The 18,389-nt window shown below is 38.2% G+C and overlaps 2 protein-coding genes across 12 annotated transcripts in view; one reads left to right on the plus strand and one right to left on the minus strand.

Annotated features, from left to right (window-relative positions):
* The window catches only part of LOC131794177 (uncharacterized), a 53,096-nt gene that overhangs the window by 26,507 nt on the left and 8,200 nt on the right, over positions 1 to 18,389 (minus strand). For 5 of the 8 annotated variants that reach the window (XM_066163146.1, XM_066163143.1, XM_066163144.1 and 2 more), the window contains exons 2-7: positions 14,507 to 14,631; positions 11,137 to 11,210; positions 4,317 to 4,436; positions 1,819 to 3,144; positions 1,426 to 1,545; positions 1,019 to 1,076 (exon numbers count right to left, since the gene is read on the minus strand). In XM_066163146.1, the coding sequence (XP_066019243.1) occupies positions 4,355 to 4,436; positions 11,137 to 11,210; positions 14,507 to 14,631 (281 nt within the window). In that variant the 3' untranslated portion in view covers positions 1,019 to 1,076; positions 1,426 to 1,545; positions 1,819 to 3,144; positions 4,317 to 4,354. The remainder of the gene's footprint in view (positions 1 to 1,018; positions 1,077 to 1,425; positions 1,546 to 1,818; positions 3,145 to 4,316; positions 4,437 to 11,136; positions 11,211 to 14,506; positions 14,632 to 18,389) is intronic. The other 3 variants (XM_066163142.1, XR_010716846.1, XM_066163145.1) reach the window with 3 other exon arrangements.
* On the plus strand, positions 5,288 to 12,326 carry LOC131794168 (uncharacterized). 4 transcript variants are annotated; one of them, XM_059111692.2, is made up of 9 exons: positions 5,288 to 6,893; positions 7,196 to 7,308; positions 7,888 to 7,933; positions 8,572 to 8,630; positions 8,730 to 8,845; positions 8,981 to 9,015; positions 9,355 to 9,455; positions 10,905 to 10,956; positions 11,416 to 12,326. In XM_059111692.2, exons 2-9 carry the CDS (start codon positions 7,289 to 7,291, stop codon positions 11,422 to 11,424), a joined length of 438 nt encoding a protein of 145 aa, XP_058967675.1. In that variant the 5' UTR covers positions 5,288 to 6,893; positions 7,196 to 7,288; the 3' UTR covers positions 11,425 to 12,326. The 4 variants fall into 4 exon arrangements, with proteins under 4 accessions (XP_058967675.1, XP_058967677.2, XP_066019229.1 ...); XM_059111694.2 differs by lacking the exon at positions 9,355 to 9,455 and having other exon boundaries at positions 8,562 to 8,630; XM_066163132.1 differs by lacking the exon at positions 7,888 to 7,933 and having other exon boundaries at positions 5,289 to 6,893; positions 8,562 to 8,630.

Below are 18,389 nucleotides of genomic sequence, written 5' to 3' on the forward strand. Positions count from 1 at the left end.
GAACAAATGCTTTTATTTAAGTCAAGCTTGCCCTAATGCACGTACAAAGAGCCAACACGACACCTACTGTCACACTATCACAACTGCGTAAGAGGAAACGTCAAAGTCCTTAATTGCAAGTGCTTATTTTCGTACCCACAGGGCTTAATGAACTAACTGACTGACTTGTTACTTGTAATCTTGCATTCCATCTGAGACTTAAGAGGGCTTCGTCCATGAAGATATCAAAAAAAAGAACAAACAGAATTTCTGTCCCAGAAACAATTTCTAGAAATGCTGCATTATAGCTGGGCGTAACAATATTGCAATAACTAACAGTCATCTGTCAAAGGGTGAAAATTATCTGCACGTGATCTATGATAGAACGAAACAATCTTGACAAAACAGCTGGAGTAGCCTCTTTGTTACATTCTTTATCGTTAGCTTTCCAGACTGTTTCGCTCGAAACGCACTTTTAGGTGTAATGACTCCTGATACTAACGTTATGGCATGTTTATTCGTTTGTTGTTGCACTGATGTATAAGTAACAACTTGCGCGGCTATTTAAGACACTCCATCAAATGCTTCTGAACGCACGTAAATAACATGCTTGCTCCAAGACCAAAGACCGCCTAATCTTTCCCCCTCCAGCCTTACCTTCTTGTTTTCGCGTTTACTATTTCGCTTCAGCTCGAGATGAGTGATTCAAGAGAATCAAAAGAGCAATAGGAAACCTGTTAACATCCAATATCTCGTAACTTTTTCCTTGAGCCAAAATTTCTTCAGTCTACAAATAGTCTTGGATTCGAATGAATTACCAAAAAAACCTGATGTTTAGATGTAAAACCCTTAATACATAATAAAAACCATCAGTGATAAACTCTAATTAACACGACTAACGCACAACCTTGTGTCAAATCGTAGAGTATACCGTGTGTGTGCAGTATAGCCGTTGCCCTCCGAAGATAATGCTTTCGACAAATTAGCAGCGGATGTTGTGAAAGAAAGCTGATCAATATAGAATGAAATTAATTCTTACCTTTCCTTGTTACGGGCAAATGTCCAAAATCATGATATCCTTTCCTCGTCCGTTCACTCTAACGAAACAAAAATATACTAGTCAAACCAGCCAAAAAAAAAAATAATTTAAGAAAACGAAGAGAAGGCCATTACGACTGGTATACAGCATTATGGCTGATTTTACATCCAACATCATCAATATGGCTGAATTTGAAACAGGAAGACGACTAGGTGACCGATTTTGAGAACACCTTCGCAACGTAGAAAGAAATGACAAGGACGCATCAAACCAGTCGCTAGGCAATTTAATCTCCCTTACCATTCTAAACAGCATAGGGTTTAAAGAATAACGTCCGAAACGTCAGCTTTTAAACTCTTTACGGTGGTTAGTTTACGTTTTCAACTCAGTTGTTAACACTTCATTACCTATTAAACTCTCCCAACGACGCAGCACCACAGTTTCTTCAGAAACTCACTTCCTTTAAGCAGCATATGGCAGTTTGCAGCCCTTCTCTACATCTAGGCAGTTCGGAAAGCCGCAAAACTCTAGAACAAAAATTTATCTTTCAAATAGGCACTCTTAATCCCCTTGGTATCAACGAGCGCTTTTCATTCAACCGTACGTAATTCTTAATGATAAAGCAGGATGCTCCGCTGTGATTGGTTGTTTTTTTTCCCAGCTGTAATTGGCGCGTTTCGATGCTCAAAGTTAAACAGCCGCCTAGAATCTACGGTTTACCGAAGATCCGCAAGGCCGACGTACCCTTAATATCTATTGTGTCATGCGTTAACACCTTCTCATATGAACTGTCCGCCTACCTAGCTAACATCTTGTCTCCTTTAGCGCGTAAGCAACCCTGAGCAGTGAGGCGATCCTTGACGACGCGATCATGGTGTCTTTCAACGTAGAGTTCCTCTTTACCAATGTTCCTATCAAAGGCGCTGTACAGGCCACGATGCAGAAACTGGAGAACGACTCTAGCCACCCAGACCGCACGGTGCTAACACCTACTCAAATCGCCGACCTTCTGAATGTCGTTTTGAGATCCACATACTTCCAGTAGAATGGATCGATTTACAAACAACAAGAAGGCGCAGCCATGGGGAGCCCAGTTTCCTCTATTATTGCTAACTTCCACATGGAGAGTTTTGAAGAACTCATCATCCTACATGCAAAGGATCTGGAGACGCTACGTAGACGACATCTTCACCATCCCGGATCGTGGAAACGTCAATAACTCCTGACAGCCGCCTCGCCACCGGCGTACATAGGAAGCCTACATACACTGATCAGTACTTGGCATATGTTTCACACCACCCACAATCAGTAACACGTGGTATTGTGGGTGGTGTGAAACATAACATCAGCCCCTCTGAAAGCTAGCTTGCGCGGAATCACAATGCATGAATGGCGTTCACGCGATGTGGAATTGGTTTCAGGACCAACTTAGCAAAGACTTATCATACTTGCGTTGCGAATAATGAAGACAAACTTACTACTTTATGCTAGCAAATAGGTTCTTTACACTGTCGCGCTATCGCAGCTTCCATCGACTCCTGACATTGGATTATGAAACTTGTTGTACTGTGCCACCTGCAGACCTACCGCACCCGTTCGGCTCCTACTTAAGATCTATTAGAGGACAGACGTATAGATGACCTCACCATAAACAAAATTTTTCCTTTTTAATTATCACATAAATCAAATAGATTCCATGTTACCGTGAGCTAGACACAATAAATCACATAAGACGTCAATATGTGGTTAGAAGAGCAGTGACACACTCGGCTGCGCATTGTGTGTCACTTTTTTGTTCTTTCCCCATTTGGACGTCATTTTTTATCTATCTCTAAAAAGACGCACGCAACATAGAATCCATTTTTCAATTAGACAGTTATCAACCAATTCCAACATGTATGTAAAACAGTCGGAAAAAAAAGGTAAAGGAACTACATGTACCTTCAATGTTGTAACAACGGGTGAAATCGCGAAACATAGTAATTGCTTGTCTCAAAGAGATGCATAAGTAGTACTGCCTGTCAACTTCCCGCGACAATTGGTTGATGTAGAACGCTTTTAACCCTTTTCGCCCAAACATCAGTACACATATTCTCCACACTGTTCCTTATACATCTCCTAAGGTTCTGACAAGGAAAAATTGTTTGCCAATCAAAATATTCCTTCCCTGGTGACCATTTCCTTTCTTCTCATGAACTTAAGGTGTGATTCAGGAGTGATATTGTAGGGAGAAATTATATGCTAGTCACTGTTAGGGTTTAAAGGGTTAATTCAAGCTTTTTATTCAAAAAATTTTTCGCCATCCTGAAGAGTTCAATCTTTGCCAAAATTCGACATCTTTGTTGGCAGAGAGACCCACATAACATTTCATATCATCAATGTAAGTGATTTAGTCGATACTAATTAGGATCATCATCACAGGAAAAAAAAGTTTGCGGATGATGAGAATTACGACACAAAGTGATAACAGAGTGATAACAACTGCTCGTAGCAACTCTGATAATGACTAGATAGACCAATTTACTGACATAAAAGAAATATGAGTTAAGATTTCAAAACTGAAATTTCTTATCCACTTAGAAAAAAAAATTACATGCAATGATCCCAACACATTTCCTGTTAATGACAAGTGTGAGGCCATAACCTCTTGAGACGAGCATTTCCAAATACTTTAAAGTAGATTTTACTTTAAGGTAACTCGTAAATGCTCCCCCATTTTAAGACTGGAACATTAAATGAAAGAGACGGCAAAATTCCATTTTCCAATGATCGTTACTTCGCATGTGCTTAAATTGGCTGGAGAGTATTTTTTCTTCACAATCTATCTAGAAAATGAAACTAACGCAAACGATAGAGTTCATTAAGACCCTCTTCTTCATTATACATTAATTCTGCCTTCGTTTCACGATGAAATTCCCAGGTAAAAATATCAAATAGAATAAAGTCGATGAAGCAGCACCTCAATATTCTACAACAACCACAGGAAAGAGCAACGACACGGCTCAGCAAAACGTCATTGCACCGTGTAACCATTAAGTTACGACGGCAAATTAAAACGGCCTACGTAGAAAAGTCAAACACTCTTGGAGGGTCATGGGAAAACGTGACTTCCCACATACTGCCCCTGTAAAACATACTCAATTCTTGACTGCGGCTCAAGGAATTTCATCGACCCAAATAATTGAATTTGTTATCAATTTTCGGCCAAAAAAAATTTGAGGCATGGTACTTCCATTCTCTGTCCGCAACAGAATTATTTTAGGATTTAACGAGAAATAAGGGCTCTGTAAATACTTACAATCTTCTATGTCCCTCCTGGTTTTATTATGAAACGGTTTAAAAAGGTATGAGGGCAACCACATGAAGCCGACTATACAGCGAACCGTCGTTTTGAGATCTGTTTTTTCCTCTCCAAAACCTATGCAGAAAAATAAACTTAAACTTAAAGCATATAATTTCAGTTTCAAAACTCGAAAACCACCCCTTTCGAGTTCAAGTTTGGGAAAAGACCAAGTCTGTTTGAGATCTGACTTATCCTATCCGGTCCATTACATATTTAACCTATCAAGTTGCATAATTTGCAGTTCACTAGGTGTGTGAACTTGCCACACTCAAATGGCATGAAGCAACACAAACAATCTCCCACCGCTGTATTAGCTGATCTTCGAAAGAAATTAAGGCGTTAACTTTTAATACATCCAGGTGGAATGAATCGTCCTTCCAAGTTGCTCCAAGAAATGAACAGATTCATCGTGCAAGATTTAACACACTTCACAAGCATTCTCGTATTTTGTGGGTTGAAATTATTACAACTGGGTTTCTAAACTGCCCACTCTATCATTTTATAGTACAGAGTTTTTGGATGATCTGCTGTTTAAACTTTTGCATCCGGTGATTTCATTTTTAAAGCTATGGCGTTATGAAAGGATTGTAAAAAAATATGAGATGATACAGCCTCTCCTCCCGCGGGAAACATCCAACCTTTCCGATTTATCATGCCTCTTAAATAGATCAGATCCTGACTGAAGCAAGACCTTCAACCAGGCCTCCCGCCTATAAGCGGCCAGAGGTTTAGGCCTAACGCAGTCTGTGACCACAAAAAAACAAAGACAAATGGAAATCATTTGCCACGATAATGGATTATCAAATAGAATACAGATCGAAGCCGCCACAATCACGCGAGGTTAATTAAGTTATGAAAATGCCAATCACGAAATCAACCAAGGGTTCAAAACTTGTAATTATCGTTTATGCTTTGTGAATTATATAGTCAATAGCATGCATTTCCACAACGATGCAAAGCTAATCCTACATCGAAAGTTTAACTGTAACTTTTGCCTTATCTTTCTCAAAGGCTACCACAGGTAACTTGGCATCTTTCAAAACAATGACGTTCAGTCTTGCTTCATAAGTTCACCTAACAGGAGGATGCATCGCGGTATGTTGTTCAGGATAACTTTTCAGGAAGGGAGGAAAGGGGCCAAGTTTGGACTCAATTTTAGATTGACAAGGTTTAAAAACTGCCTACTTTGTGTACTTGTGCACAAAGCATAATATAACTGGGCGACACTTGAACATAAATGGTTGGCCGGTTCCCAACTAAAATTGAAATGGTGCATCATAGAGCTTAAAATATCCCAGCGTTCGTTCCCAAATCGTGCCAGATGAACATTATCATTCTGAACCATATCATCTTGTGAGAATTTACACTGGAGAAAGGGAGGGGGCCTATCATCTCTAACAGATCAGACAATATCCTGTTGCATCATCCCAACGGATGACGCTTGCGCTATTGCATCATTCCAGTGGATACACAAAGGCAACATCGTTCAATACATCCATTTAGTCACTCAAGAACACTGATTGGTTCGCTACTGTATTGAGTCCGAACGTATTTAAAAACCTCATAGTGTGAGGTACACAGCCTGCGTTTCGCAGTGTTACAAGAGGCATACTAAAGAAGAACTGAACAAACAAAAGTGAGCGGCTTGATCTGAAGTTCTTCATTGAGGTCAAAATTGACAGCTAAAGTGGTCATACAATCCTTAGAAATATACTGCGTAATCAGAGCTTGAGCTACAATTAGTGCCTGTGGAATTCAAGAAAGTTAAGCTATCACGTTTCTCTCTTACGTCCACAAATATCAAATGCCAGCGAACTCTCGCATAACTGCGTTTGTCGAAGGAATAATTGGCTTTACGCTTGCTTTACGGACAACTCAAGGATGTAGAAAGTATCAGTGATTACAAGCAGGCGGCTGTAAGGCCCTAACTTGAACAGTAACTACCGTAGGGAAAAGAACAGTTTATCACAACCAAAAGAACAAATAAGAAATGACTAACAAAGACGAAGGTTTCTACAAATTATCGGACGATTCAGCGCACCATAAGGTTTTTCAAGATGTTACCTTCAACCCACAACAGGAATAATAATAACCGAAACGTTTCGGTGGGAACAGAAAAGCTATTAAAGAAGAGAGTAATGAACGCTTTCAATTGGAATATTATGTCACAACCATAACGCTTGTTCACCCTACCCATAATTATTTCTCACGTGGCGAACAATGACGTCAGACATCAACAACCAGCGTACCCGCAACACACCAGTTCTGGATACATCATTCGCAAGCGAAACGTTATGACATCATTCAAATAAGTTGTCAGAGGTTTCAGAAAGGGCAGACGAAGCAGCTTTCTCTGTTGCTCCGTCGAAAGTGGTCTAGAAGACGGAGTTCTGATAAAAGAACAAAAATTGCCTTGAGAAGAAACTCGAACTACTTCCTTTGACACCGATGTCAACACTTTTGCATTACTTTTCGGGAAATTGTTCAGTCTAGAGGATACGAAAATCATGCAAACAACCAGAAAACAAGAAGGTGAGTGTACTGAGTCAGTCAAAATAACATGAAATATTCTCCAATTTTTATTTACGAACAGCGAAGATTGCACTGAACTGTACGATTGAATTTGGACTTCATTGATTCGAACATCACGTAGGTCCCCTCTTGATCTTGTTCATTCAGTTGCTTTTAATTTCACTGTTCAAGTTAAATTTACTCGTCATCCTTCAAAGAAAGTCCTTCAGGTATCTACATGTTTCAAAGTTACGAGATTTCTTCAAATCGTTAATGTCGCAAGCTGCTAATCAAATATATTTATCGAACTTTATCACAACCAGTTAAATAAAGGAAACAACTGGGCTCTACTCCGCGAAGTATGCGAGCTGATCAACCCTGAAATAAGCTACCTCAATCTGAACTACCAAAAGCGAATGGAATCGCTGACAACAAGGTATGGTCAAACAATTTCTGCTTATTGTGATTAGCATGCACTCATGCGAAACATTCTTCCGGAGTACAACTTACTCACTCATCCAGTTGAACACGAATGAGAATGTTTTAATCAATAACATACAAAATACTATACGGAACCATCGAAATACCCATCATTACACTGCAGTGGAAATTGCTTACAATTTTTACCTTTGTGTTGTGCCAGTGTATGATTGTGTGTGCAGTAAACAGTACTGGCCGTGCTAAATCTATTAACACGATTGTGGATCAAAACGCGCACAGTCACGTGATTGTATGTTTCACAAGTTTAAAAATTATACTGTGTTGCTTTATTGATATTGTGCAATGATCTAGAATGTACCACTTTAGTTCACAGCATGTTGCATAGTGGCAATATTGGTGATTTCAGGCATAGTTTTGTTAGCGTTTTTGTTCTTTTTGTTGTATCAAACCCCTGCAATACAGTCACAATTATTTCAAATTCATAAATATCTCGTGATTAATTTAGATAGTACTTCAAATTTGTAAGTACCTCTAACAGGTGTGTAACCAATATTTCTGATATTCTCTTCGTGAGACAAAATAAGGAAATAAGGAATCAAACACTGAAAACTCTAAATTGGGTAAGTAATTGTCGTGTATGTTGGGACATTTTATACGTTGTAGACACGCTGTTACTTGGGTGGAAGATAACTTTACACAATACTGCCACTTTCAAAAAGGCCCGAAAACATAAGGAAAGACAAGACGATCAAGTAGGTAAAATGAACCCAGAAGATATACCAATGTCTGATTAACCATTGCTAAAACGATTACGATAGACGTTAATCATAACGTATATATAAACCTATATCACAAAACAATTGACTGGCAAGATAGGATTAGTAAATCAGCACCTCTATGTTAGTCCAGACAGGTAAGTAAAACCACATTTCTTTCATCGGGCATTCATGAAAGTGAGGCCATTCAACTGTACACCTGGTTTCAGTTACGTTTAACTTGGCATCAGTTCACACAATTGGTTCAAGTTTTGAGGGAGCCATTGCTTTATCTGAATTGTATCGATATGTTAATCTTTTGAGCTTGTGAGCGTCTTGTCACTCAAGGATTTTTCAATCTCAAATCCCACAAAAATGTGACTGAAAGAGCCATTTTCATATTAGGAAACACTTGCTTGTTCAATTACTTGGCAAAAGCCAGACAGTGAGCCTGGTTATAAATTTATATTTTCTGCCCTTTTTTTCCTGGCAGGAATACCCAGATGAAGCAGAATATACGTGCATTACGAAAACTCTTGAACAGCAAAAAGAGCTACTTAAGGTAGGTATCAAAATAAATAAGTAGTAATTACATCTAATCCTCAAACAAACTTCAGAAAATAATAACTAAATTAACGCATTTCTTTCCTTTTTTCTGCAGCATATGTATCGCGAGGAAGAAGACATCTCTCAACAAGAACTTCTGGTACAACTTTTACGCAAGATCTGGAAATATATTCAGTTGTCTAACTTTTCGAGGATGGAGTTATCCTCCAGGTAAATTATATTAATTCATTTTCATGGAAATATTTTACACATGTTGAATGATATAATCAAGTCCTTTTCTCGTGAAATTCCGTGGACGTTATTACACTGAGTGGCCAACATTTTGCTTTATTTTTTTAAATTTAGTTGCAACGTCAACAAGAGTGGAGACTATTTTTTTGGTAAGAACAATCAAATATTTAAAATAAGTACCACACAATGTAGTAGGAACAGATCAACTTTCATTTGTCCCATTTCATAGATATTTGTTGCTGCTTTGTTGGTCACACACTACTAGGCAGAACTGAATAAATCCTCAAAACTTTAGTCTATTAATCAGGAGTCTTATGTCTTCTCCAAGTACAATATACTGTCAAATTAATACAACTAAGTAAGTCTCATGATGCAGACGGCTCATGCTACAACTCATTAACAACCGTTGTCTAACAGAGAAACAGGATCAAGTAAATTCAAAAGCTGATCTTGAACCATTCAATTTATATTACCTGTAACCAAACTAGGGAGACGAGATTGATACCTTCCAGCAACAAGTCGAGAAGTTAATATCCTTCTTGAAGAACGAAATGGCTGAATTTAACACACAGGTCTCAGACCATTCAAGGTAATTCATAGAGTCTCGTTATCATTGACCCAAAAGATAAGATTCTTCAGAGAATAATGTTTTATAGATAATATCAACCGCATCTTGCATGCAGGGGTATTCATCTAATATAAAAATGTTCCTGATAACTGAAAACTTCCTCACCTCAGACCATCAGAAGTCCCCTGGAATTATTGATAATCATCATCCCTAAGAATATCTGCATTAAATAACACTGTTTGATAGTTGTGACCGCCCTTGAGGATCTGTGTTAGACAATGGTTGTAAAATGGGAAAGTAAAGAGCACAAGGCAGGACTAGAGGCAAATATTGCCCACACAGTCAGACTCTAAAAGATCTGGGTGAACAGTCTGGGTCAATAATCAACACCAAGCCTGGTGTTACCTTAATTGTGACCACATTTAATGCTTACTTGATCCCCTGAGGGAAAAGGTGGTTTTAAGAAGAAAACATGATAATGAGCTTGGAACTTAGCTGCCACCTTTCTAATTTTGTGACCTTCCCGAACACATCTCCTTTACGTATCTCAAGGTTCAAGGGCTGGGGAGCCAATCCTGTCATTGCTACTTCCTATGCCTTTCAATTGTCGTGCTCACCCATGCAAGTAGCTATGGAAGAACCTGGCCATCAACTCTCATTCATGTCCTCTGCTTAGTTAGCAAATGCAAAAAGTAAATTCATTCACGCCTAAATCGTAAAAACAGCTAGAAACGTAGACACGCAGAAGAGAAAGCAGATCCCTATTACAAAGTATTATTATGGCTCTTGCCTTGTCAACTACAATGTCAATGATAATTAGGCACAATCATTGTCAATGTATGCTCATCAATCAAGAATTTGCACAAGAACATAGTCACATTCCCTATAGAGACATCCTTATTCTATTAGGGGGTCCAAGATAGTGCGAATGTAAATTTCTTAAAACTAGATATACTGGGGACTTCTTTCATAAAGACATTTATTAGCAGCCTTCTTTAGTGCTAATCGGATAACCCCATCCCAACGCTCAAAAAACTTTCATCCTCTCCAATAAAAAATTTCTGGAAGATTTGCAGTTTGGAAAATGCCATGGTCGTATCGAAATTCTTTTTCAAAAACTGCTTCTGCTTGTCTATATGGGAAGAATCACTCCGCCAAAAAGTCGGTTTGGGGATATCGGGTGAGGCGATTCCATCACGACAGCACTTTACTGTTAAATTTCTCTTGAAAAGTAATATCCATCTTCCCTCATTTCAAATAAGCACACATGTTGATTGAAAGTTGTCTCAGAAGTTCATCTTGATAAAGCATCATTTCTTTTCTCGGCGAGGGTCTTTCGTATCGATTTAATGAATTACAGCACATAAGCAGTAAATGTAACCTTCGTTTGGTGAGCCTTAATTTAAGATGAGTTTTTTGACTATCATAGCACTCGCAACAACTCTTTTCCACCATATCTTCTCTCCACAGAAATAACGAGGAAAGCCTACTTCAAGAGTTTAGCTCGTCTTATACACAACAGGTTAGTTTGTTTCTTATGACTAAATGCATGAGCACACACAGTTCCCTTTTAGATTTTCACCAGTGTCAATGAAAGCAAATGCTATAGTACTAAAATAAATTAACGAGAAAACACAACTAATCCAGATTTCAGCTACATGTTCATTACAAAATTTATAATGCGAATATGAACAGCTCTTACCATAAGAATTGACATGCACTGTTAATGACAGCACTGACAACGACGAGCACATTATCGAAGAAATTAATCAATACCTGCAGGTGAAAAAAAAACCAATTTCACATCTTTTTTATTAATAGCTGTCATATTTTATATTCATGATGCAAGCATACTTTATTTGCCAGTGAGAGTTCCACCAGTCTTAAAATAAGGGAAACGTGAAGCTAAAAAATTGTTTACTGGGATGATGACAACCCTTTTCTTTCACGTATCAAAAGACGGTTCTTGTTTTCTCCACAGGAATTGTAAAAGAACCCCACAAGAACTAAAAAAGAACATCACAGTTTTTTTTTAATAGAGTTCAGATGTCCCTAAGTTTAATGACATAAATCTTACTCTAGTCTACTAACTTCTTTACCACACGTAGATCCCTTCGCTTTTCACTACCTCAAACAATTTTGGAGGGCAGACTCGGCAAAGGATTTGTGCATTCGGGTAAAAGGGATCTTTTTAACTCAGATATAAGGAAGTTTATATATTTATCATCGTAAATGAAGACAACTTTGCTAGACCACTGTTCGTCTTCTTTGGCGCTTTTCAACCCCAGTGGTTGCCACACTAAGATCGCTGATACCGCTGAAAGTGGCATATTTAAGCTGAAAACACGCAGACGGAAAAACCAACCAATTTTACTTCACGTTTTTCTGCAATCAAGTGGATGTTCGCGATGTAGCGCGAAAACCGTTTCATTTGACGTTTTCAAAGGAAAAACAATCACAACTTATCTAAAGGTAAATATTTTACCATGACAAATCCCCCTTACACTCGGAGGTCAAGTAAATTGAACAGAGGTCCTTTCAGAACTAAAAGCGAGTTCCAAAATGGGACTTCGATTTTCTTCCTACCGCAATTTTTTCCTACGCGATAAGATTTTGAAACTAGCTCATGTGTCATTTGAAGAAAACCAAATGTTTACATTTCTTAAAAATCTGCAGAGTGAGAAAGAATTCAAAACCACATCCTTCGGGGTCAACGTATCAAATCGAACATGTTTTAGCTATTTGCACGAGCGTTGTAAGGACTAGGAGTATTCTTTAAGGTACACCCGGTTTGTGGATGTAACGTTGAGAGCAACAAATCTGTATTTACGATCTTAGCACAAGTATTTCTAAATTCACAAACAGATAAGAATACAGGAAAGGTGAACAGCTTGTTGTGTGTGTGTGTGTGTTGTATCGAACCTGTTGAGAATGCACCAAGAGCTACAGTTTGAAAGGGTTGTGATATTATCGTATTCCCTAAATCCCCGTAAAATATAGCAGATACCAATACCTTCAAAAAATGTACAAGAAAAGGATCTTCAAGTTACTGCATCAAAATGCTTGTTTGCGTTACAGCACGCCGTATTATGCGCAAAAATGCTACTAATTTCCTTCAGGAAATAGTGGTACACCACCATTACGGTAGCGATAATGCCTTAATTCTAAATAAAAGTTGAAACTAATTTTGGTAGGAAACCAAGAGGCTATTCAAATATACTATTCTTGTGTTATTCTGAAAGGAATGACTGGATGGATATTGAGGCTCATGCATTTATAAACTTCCGAAACTAATTTATCGAGTAAAGACTAATCACGACTACATGCTTGATAAACATATACCTATGACCGATACTTGCCAACTTCTAATTCACAGTTTCCTAGAATAACCACCGTTACCCACAATATAAGACAACGAACATGACTTCACCAGCTTGTTGTCTTACCCAGTTGTATCCTATGGTGAACTTCGCGCCAATCTAAGTTCCCTAATCATGTAAATAACAAGATAGCATATCACAAATTCCCACTGAAACAATACCCAAGAAGAGAGAGAGAGAGAGAGAGAGGGAGAGGGTAAAAGATCGGGGGGGGGGGGGGGGAGGGCATCGCCCATATGCTAAAAAGGATATGAACTGTTCGTTTGGCTTGAAATAAAAAGTACATTACTCTCTGACCTACATGTAGGTCTTACATTTCAATTAGCAAATTCAATGTTCGTTTCTAGATGTTGCTTGATTTGTAAATGGCCATCAAAAAAATTCACTCCGACTATCAGATGGGGTTAAGGGGTCCCAGACGGTTACTACTTTCAAGCAAAACAGGAGATGTATTCATTCAATGACACCACGTGAAGAAGTAGCCAACGAGTTACCTAATCGAACTTCATTCTAAGATGAGGACTGGCGTAACGTTTTTGTTTTATTCATAACTAAATAACCTAAATCGAACGGCTTGTGACAAGGTTAACCCTGTGAAGAGTATTCCCTTTACCTTCATTATCCTTCTCCGACATCAACACCGTCATCGCGATAAAATTATCACCACCGGGTGGACATCAACCACTGACTTTAAATGGCGTTGACATGGGTGTCACTCAATTAACACCAAAAGAGAAACGGCGAAATTTAACATAACCCACCACAAAATGCAACCGGCATAAAAAGTTGTTTACCAATTTTCCCTCTTACAAAAGACCCCGTTTCCTGACCATAACGAAACACAATTCTATTCTTATCTCTAACTTAGAATAATCTTATCGTTTAATCGCCCCAGCTAGCAGCACTATTAGGGCGGGAATCAAATATCCGACAAGGAAAAATGAAAATATTTTTCAACTAGCCAGGAGGCGTTTTAGGCAATCAGTTGGTACGAGATGGGGCATCACCATTCAAACATATCGTATACATCCACAATATCCTCCTAGTTACATTCTTTAACATCAGTGATCCACGGCTTTCCAGGACGATTTCGCTCAAAATACCTAACTTGAAGGCTATCTATCTCTCAGAGAGTCAGTGACTTATGCTAGCACCATTCGCAACAAGAAATGTTCAGGAAACATGCATAAAACGGAAACGTTTCTCATAACAAACACGGCTCATAACGCTAAGTAAAAACGTTTACTGGTGTAGTTCGAGTACATTCACAAATTCCCTTTATTTTGTTCATCCTACATTTCAACCTACCCTTCAACAAAGACTACAATCCATCAGGCCCTCAAAACTGCTAGCTTACGCTGAATCACTGGCAATGCATGAATGGCAGGCACGCGATGTGGAATTGCCGGATTGAGAACCAACTTATCAAATTCTTATCATGATTGCGTTGCGAATACGACTTTTGAAGGCAAACTTACTACCTTATGCTAGCGTATAGGCTCTTCGTACCGTCGCGCTATCGTCGCTATCAAACCTTGGTCACTGGGTTGCAAAAGTTGTTGTGATGTAACTTGACGTTTTTCCCGTCAACAGTACACTTTTAGCACCCGTTCACTTTTCACAAGCTGTTTATCAGACAGTAATCGATCACAAGACATCAATGCATGGTAAGAAGATCAGTTACACACTTACCTGCGCCTCGTGCGCCACTTTTTTGTTTGTTCCATATTTGGACGTCGTTTTTGATCTATCACTGGACAGACGCACGGCAACAACGAATCCGTTTTTCAAATGGACTACTATCAACCAATTCCAACCTGTATGTAAAACAGTCGGAAAAAAAAAACATGTAACTTCAATGTTGCAACAACGGGTGAAATCGCGAAACACGAGGTCATTGCTTGTCTCAAAGTAAAGCATAAGTAGTACTGCCCATCAACTTCCCGCGACAATTGGTTTACCATAGAGCGCTTTTAACCCTTTACACTCTTACATCAGTATGCACATTCTCCACACTGTTCTTTATACATTTCCTAAGGTGCTGACGAGGAGAATTTGTTTGCCAATCAAAGGGTTCCATCATCCATCACTGGTGACCGTTTCCTTTATTCTCATGACCTTAATGGGTGATTCATGAGTGATATTGTAGGGAAAAATTCGCCCTTCCAGGGTTCTCCTTCTCAGGCGGTAAGCGGTAAAATAATAAGTGCTTGTAAGAGCACTTATTTCCGCCTTCAAACGCTTAGAACCCTTGAAAAATGCGCATTTATGGTGAGCTAATCTGGTAAGTGTGTAATAACAAGCGAACAGTGTGCACTATCATAGATCTATGAGATCTACGTGTGCTTTAGTAAGTTAACACTGATTGGTACCTTTCGAATTTCGAAGCAAGAGTGAGTTTCCTCGGGCTTTCTGCTAAACCTTATGACGTTTGTCAGTTCTCTGCACGTGCAAATGTGGTGTCGTTTAGTTGTTCAGTTTCCACAATGAAACGGCAGCAAACAATGTCCAGTAACAAGAGGTCACGAAGAGTAGCTGGAAGCTTTACAAGAATTTTAGGGGTAAACAAATTCGATTTTTCGAGACACTTCTTTTCGATAAAACAACCAGAAAGTGGCACTTTTCAAAGTGTATTGTAAGACCCTTCGTCATGACATTGAAACTGGCACAATGTCCAGCCTTGATCTGGCTCCTAGGCTGACTTTACCTTTCATATTTCCTTCCACCCGAAGGAGCATAAATGAATAATGATGAAATGTTTAACAGACCTGATGAAAGTTGCACAGTTGCTTTGTGGTGTAGGAAGTGAACAGAGGTAAGCCGCTGTTTATATTAGAGAAAGTATAACCCGGAATAACTTTGGCTTCTATGCATTATACATGAAAGTTAAATGTAACAACCATACTCAAAAGACCTAAATTCCTCTTGGCTGCCACTCTTTAAGGCTAGCAGAGAGCAATATAATTTTGTCGCGTAATAAAATTATTACCCTTTTATATATTTCGTAGGGCAAATAATTTTTTCCAGACGAAGATATATGTGAATTGTATCAAGTTTTAGTACATCTAGTACCCAAGTAGTATTTTAGTAAAAACAGGGAAACAATTCAGCACCTTAATTGGAAAACCTTGAATTGCAGAGCACATAAGTACGTGAAAATGTACATGTATTAGTATCTTCATTTGTGAATTCATGAAAAATGATGTATTTCCAAACAAGTTCTTGTGATTGACATACAGCCATCCTTGACATTCTTCCTCTTTAAATCAAACCTCAACATCTTCCCTTACCCTTAACCTCCCAAGATCTGATTGTTAATTCTCCCCTCTTTCAGATACAAAATTCCTTGTAAATTAGTTATGAGAATTGGGTGTGAGATTAAGAACACAACTTTAACCTGATAAGTTTGAGTATTCTCATAAACTGTTTGCTGGAAAATGTATAAGTATTATAGGGAGAAGTTACATGTTAGTCACTTCTGGGAGTTAAAGGATTAAAATGCTTATGCCTGAAGAGGTAATTATGGAATTAAAACAACATTGGTTTCATCTTTCTGAAATAATACTGTAAGAACAATCTAACGCCACTCATGTTGAATAATGCATATAAACTGACATCTAGACCTAATATGTTACAAAATAATCTTAACCAAAAACTCTACTTCGAGTTGCCAAAGTATATGGTGTAAAAACTTTTTAACCCTTTATATTTAACTCCCAAGATCTGATTGCTAATTCTTCACTCTAGCTGCCACACTTTTCCTTGAAAATTGGTTGTGATAATTTAGTGTTCAATCAAAGTAATATCATGTACTTGATAAGTTTGAGTATTCTCACTACCTGTTTGCTGGATGATGTATGGACATTATAGGGAGAAGTTACATGTTAATCACTTCAAGGAGTGAAAAGGTTGATTAATCATGGAAAACATAAAAAAAATAAAAACATATTAAGCTATAACCCTTTAACCCTAAGAGTGACTACCATCTAATTTCTCCTTACAATATCATCCCTGAATCAAGCATTAAGGTCACAGGAATACACATAATAATCACCAACTGAAGAGGATTTTGATCATTGAACAAATTCTCCTTATCAGCACCTTACAAGGTGTATAGGGAACTGTATGGAGAATATGCATATTGATGTTAGCATGATAAGGGATAAGAAAAATTTAGCATTTTTATCACTAGGCAAAATAACAATTAACAAAACCAAATGATGGTGAAAACAAAAAAACACTAATTCAGGTATTTGTGTCCTGTATTGCCAGATTATAGCCCCAGAAAATAGCCACTTTTCTGTGTGGTCATGAACCTTATCCTTCAGCATTTCAAAAGCCCAAAAACCCCCTTTATTTTCTAAAAAAACTTTCTCAGTATTTTAGCGTTTATCATCCTTCAAATATTTTTGTAATGTATAGGACAAAAATAGAACAAAATATCTACAAACAACTATATTTGTTTAACTGCTTTCAGTCAGTTCTCCATACATCTCTATGAACAAACAAATATGTTCCTTCTTCTGCAACAACAGAAGAAATCTCTCCCAACATGAAATAAAGAATAAAACAAAGACTTTAATAGCATTTGACAAGAGTTACTTTAAGCTGGGGCACAGTCAGTTGCATGATGTGTCTAGATCAATCCTGCATTGGATTATAATACAGATTATAAACCATCAAACATTTTAGCTTGCTGATGATTGGTGGAAATGCTCCAAAAACATTATGTGACCATGCAGCTAAAACTGAGGAATATCCAAGGATATACATGTAGCCCAAGTGATATTTCTCAATTCTACCTCAATATTATGTCATTCAAAGATCACATGAGATTGCATCAGCAAGCTTGGCTTTCAGTGCGAGGCTTACCAGTAGATTGTTCTACAAGAGGAAATATGTTTATTGATCTTTAGGCACAGCCCTACACAATGAAGTTTTCTGTACCTTTTAACCGGTGAAATCACCTTTTAATTAGTGAGTCACAGCATGCCAAAAGTGCAGGATGCGAAGAATTGTGTTTTTGGACACTACATACCAATGTTACCAGACAATAAAGCTTGTGTTCCAATCAAACTCAAGCTCTGAAGTGGGTACAACTAAAAGCTCTGAAACCAAGAAGATTAAAACAAGCCATGAAAAGACAAAAAAGGTCATACAAATGCCTTGGGCAAAATTAGCACTGAATGAAGCTAAGATTGTTAGAGCATTAGTCCCTCCACTGGTTGGAGGACTGCTGAAATTCTGCTGGAAATTACTAGAAAGCCCTAGTTGAGGGCATGATAACAGGATTCAGCCAGATAGCAAAATTGCTTTGCGCTCATGCAAGAGAAATCCCCAAGTGTCACAAGTGACTTGTGGAGGACAATGAACACAATGCATAATTTTGAGTACAAGTCATCTTCTTGCCAAAATAGCAAATGACCTAAACAGGACGCTCTGAGTGATTCAGAACCGGAGAACTAAGAAATTGAATCATTGCTAAATGTTCTCACCATTGAAGATGCAGTGGGTAGTGTTACAGATATTTTGTGTAATAAAGCACAAGATTATAATCTAGAAGTGCAGTGTGGCT

Source organism: Pocillopora verrucosa, chromosome 3 (genome assembly GCF_036669915.1).
Source record: "Pocillopora verrucosa isolate sample1 chromosome 3, ASM3666991v2, whole genome shotgun sequence".
Classification (NCBI taxonomy): Eukaryota; Metazoa; Cnidaria; class Anthozoa; order Scleractinia; family Pocilloporidae; genus Pocillopora; species Pocillopora verrucosa.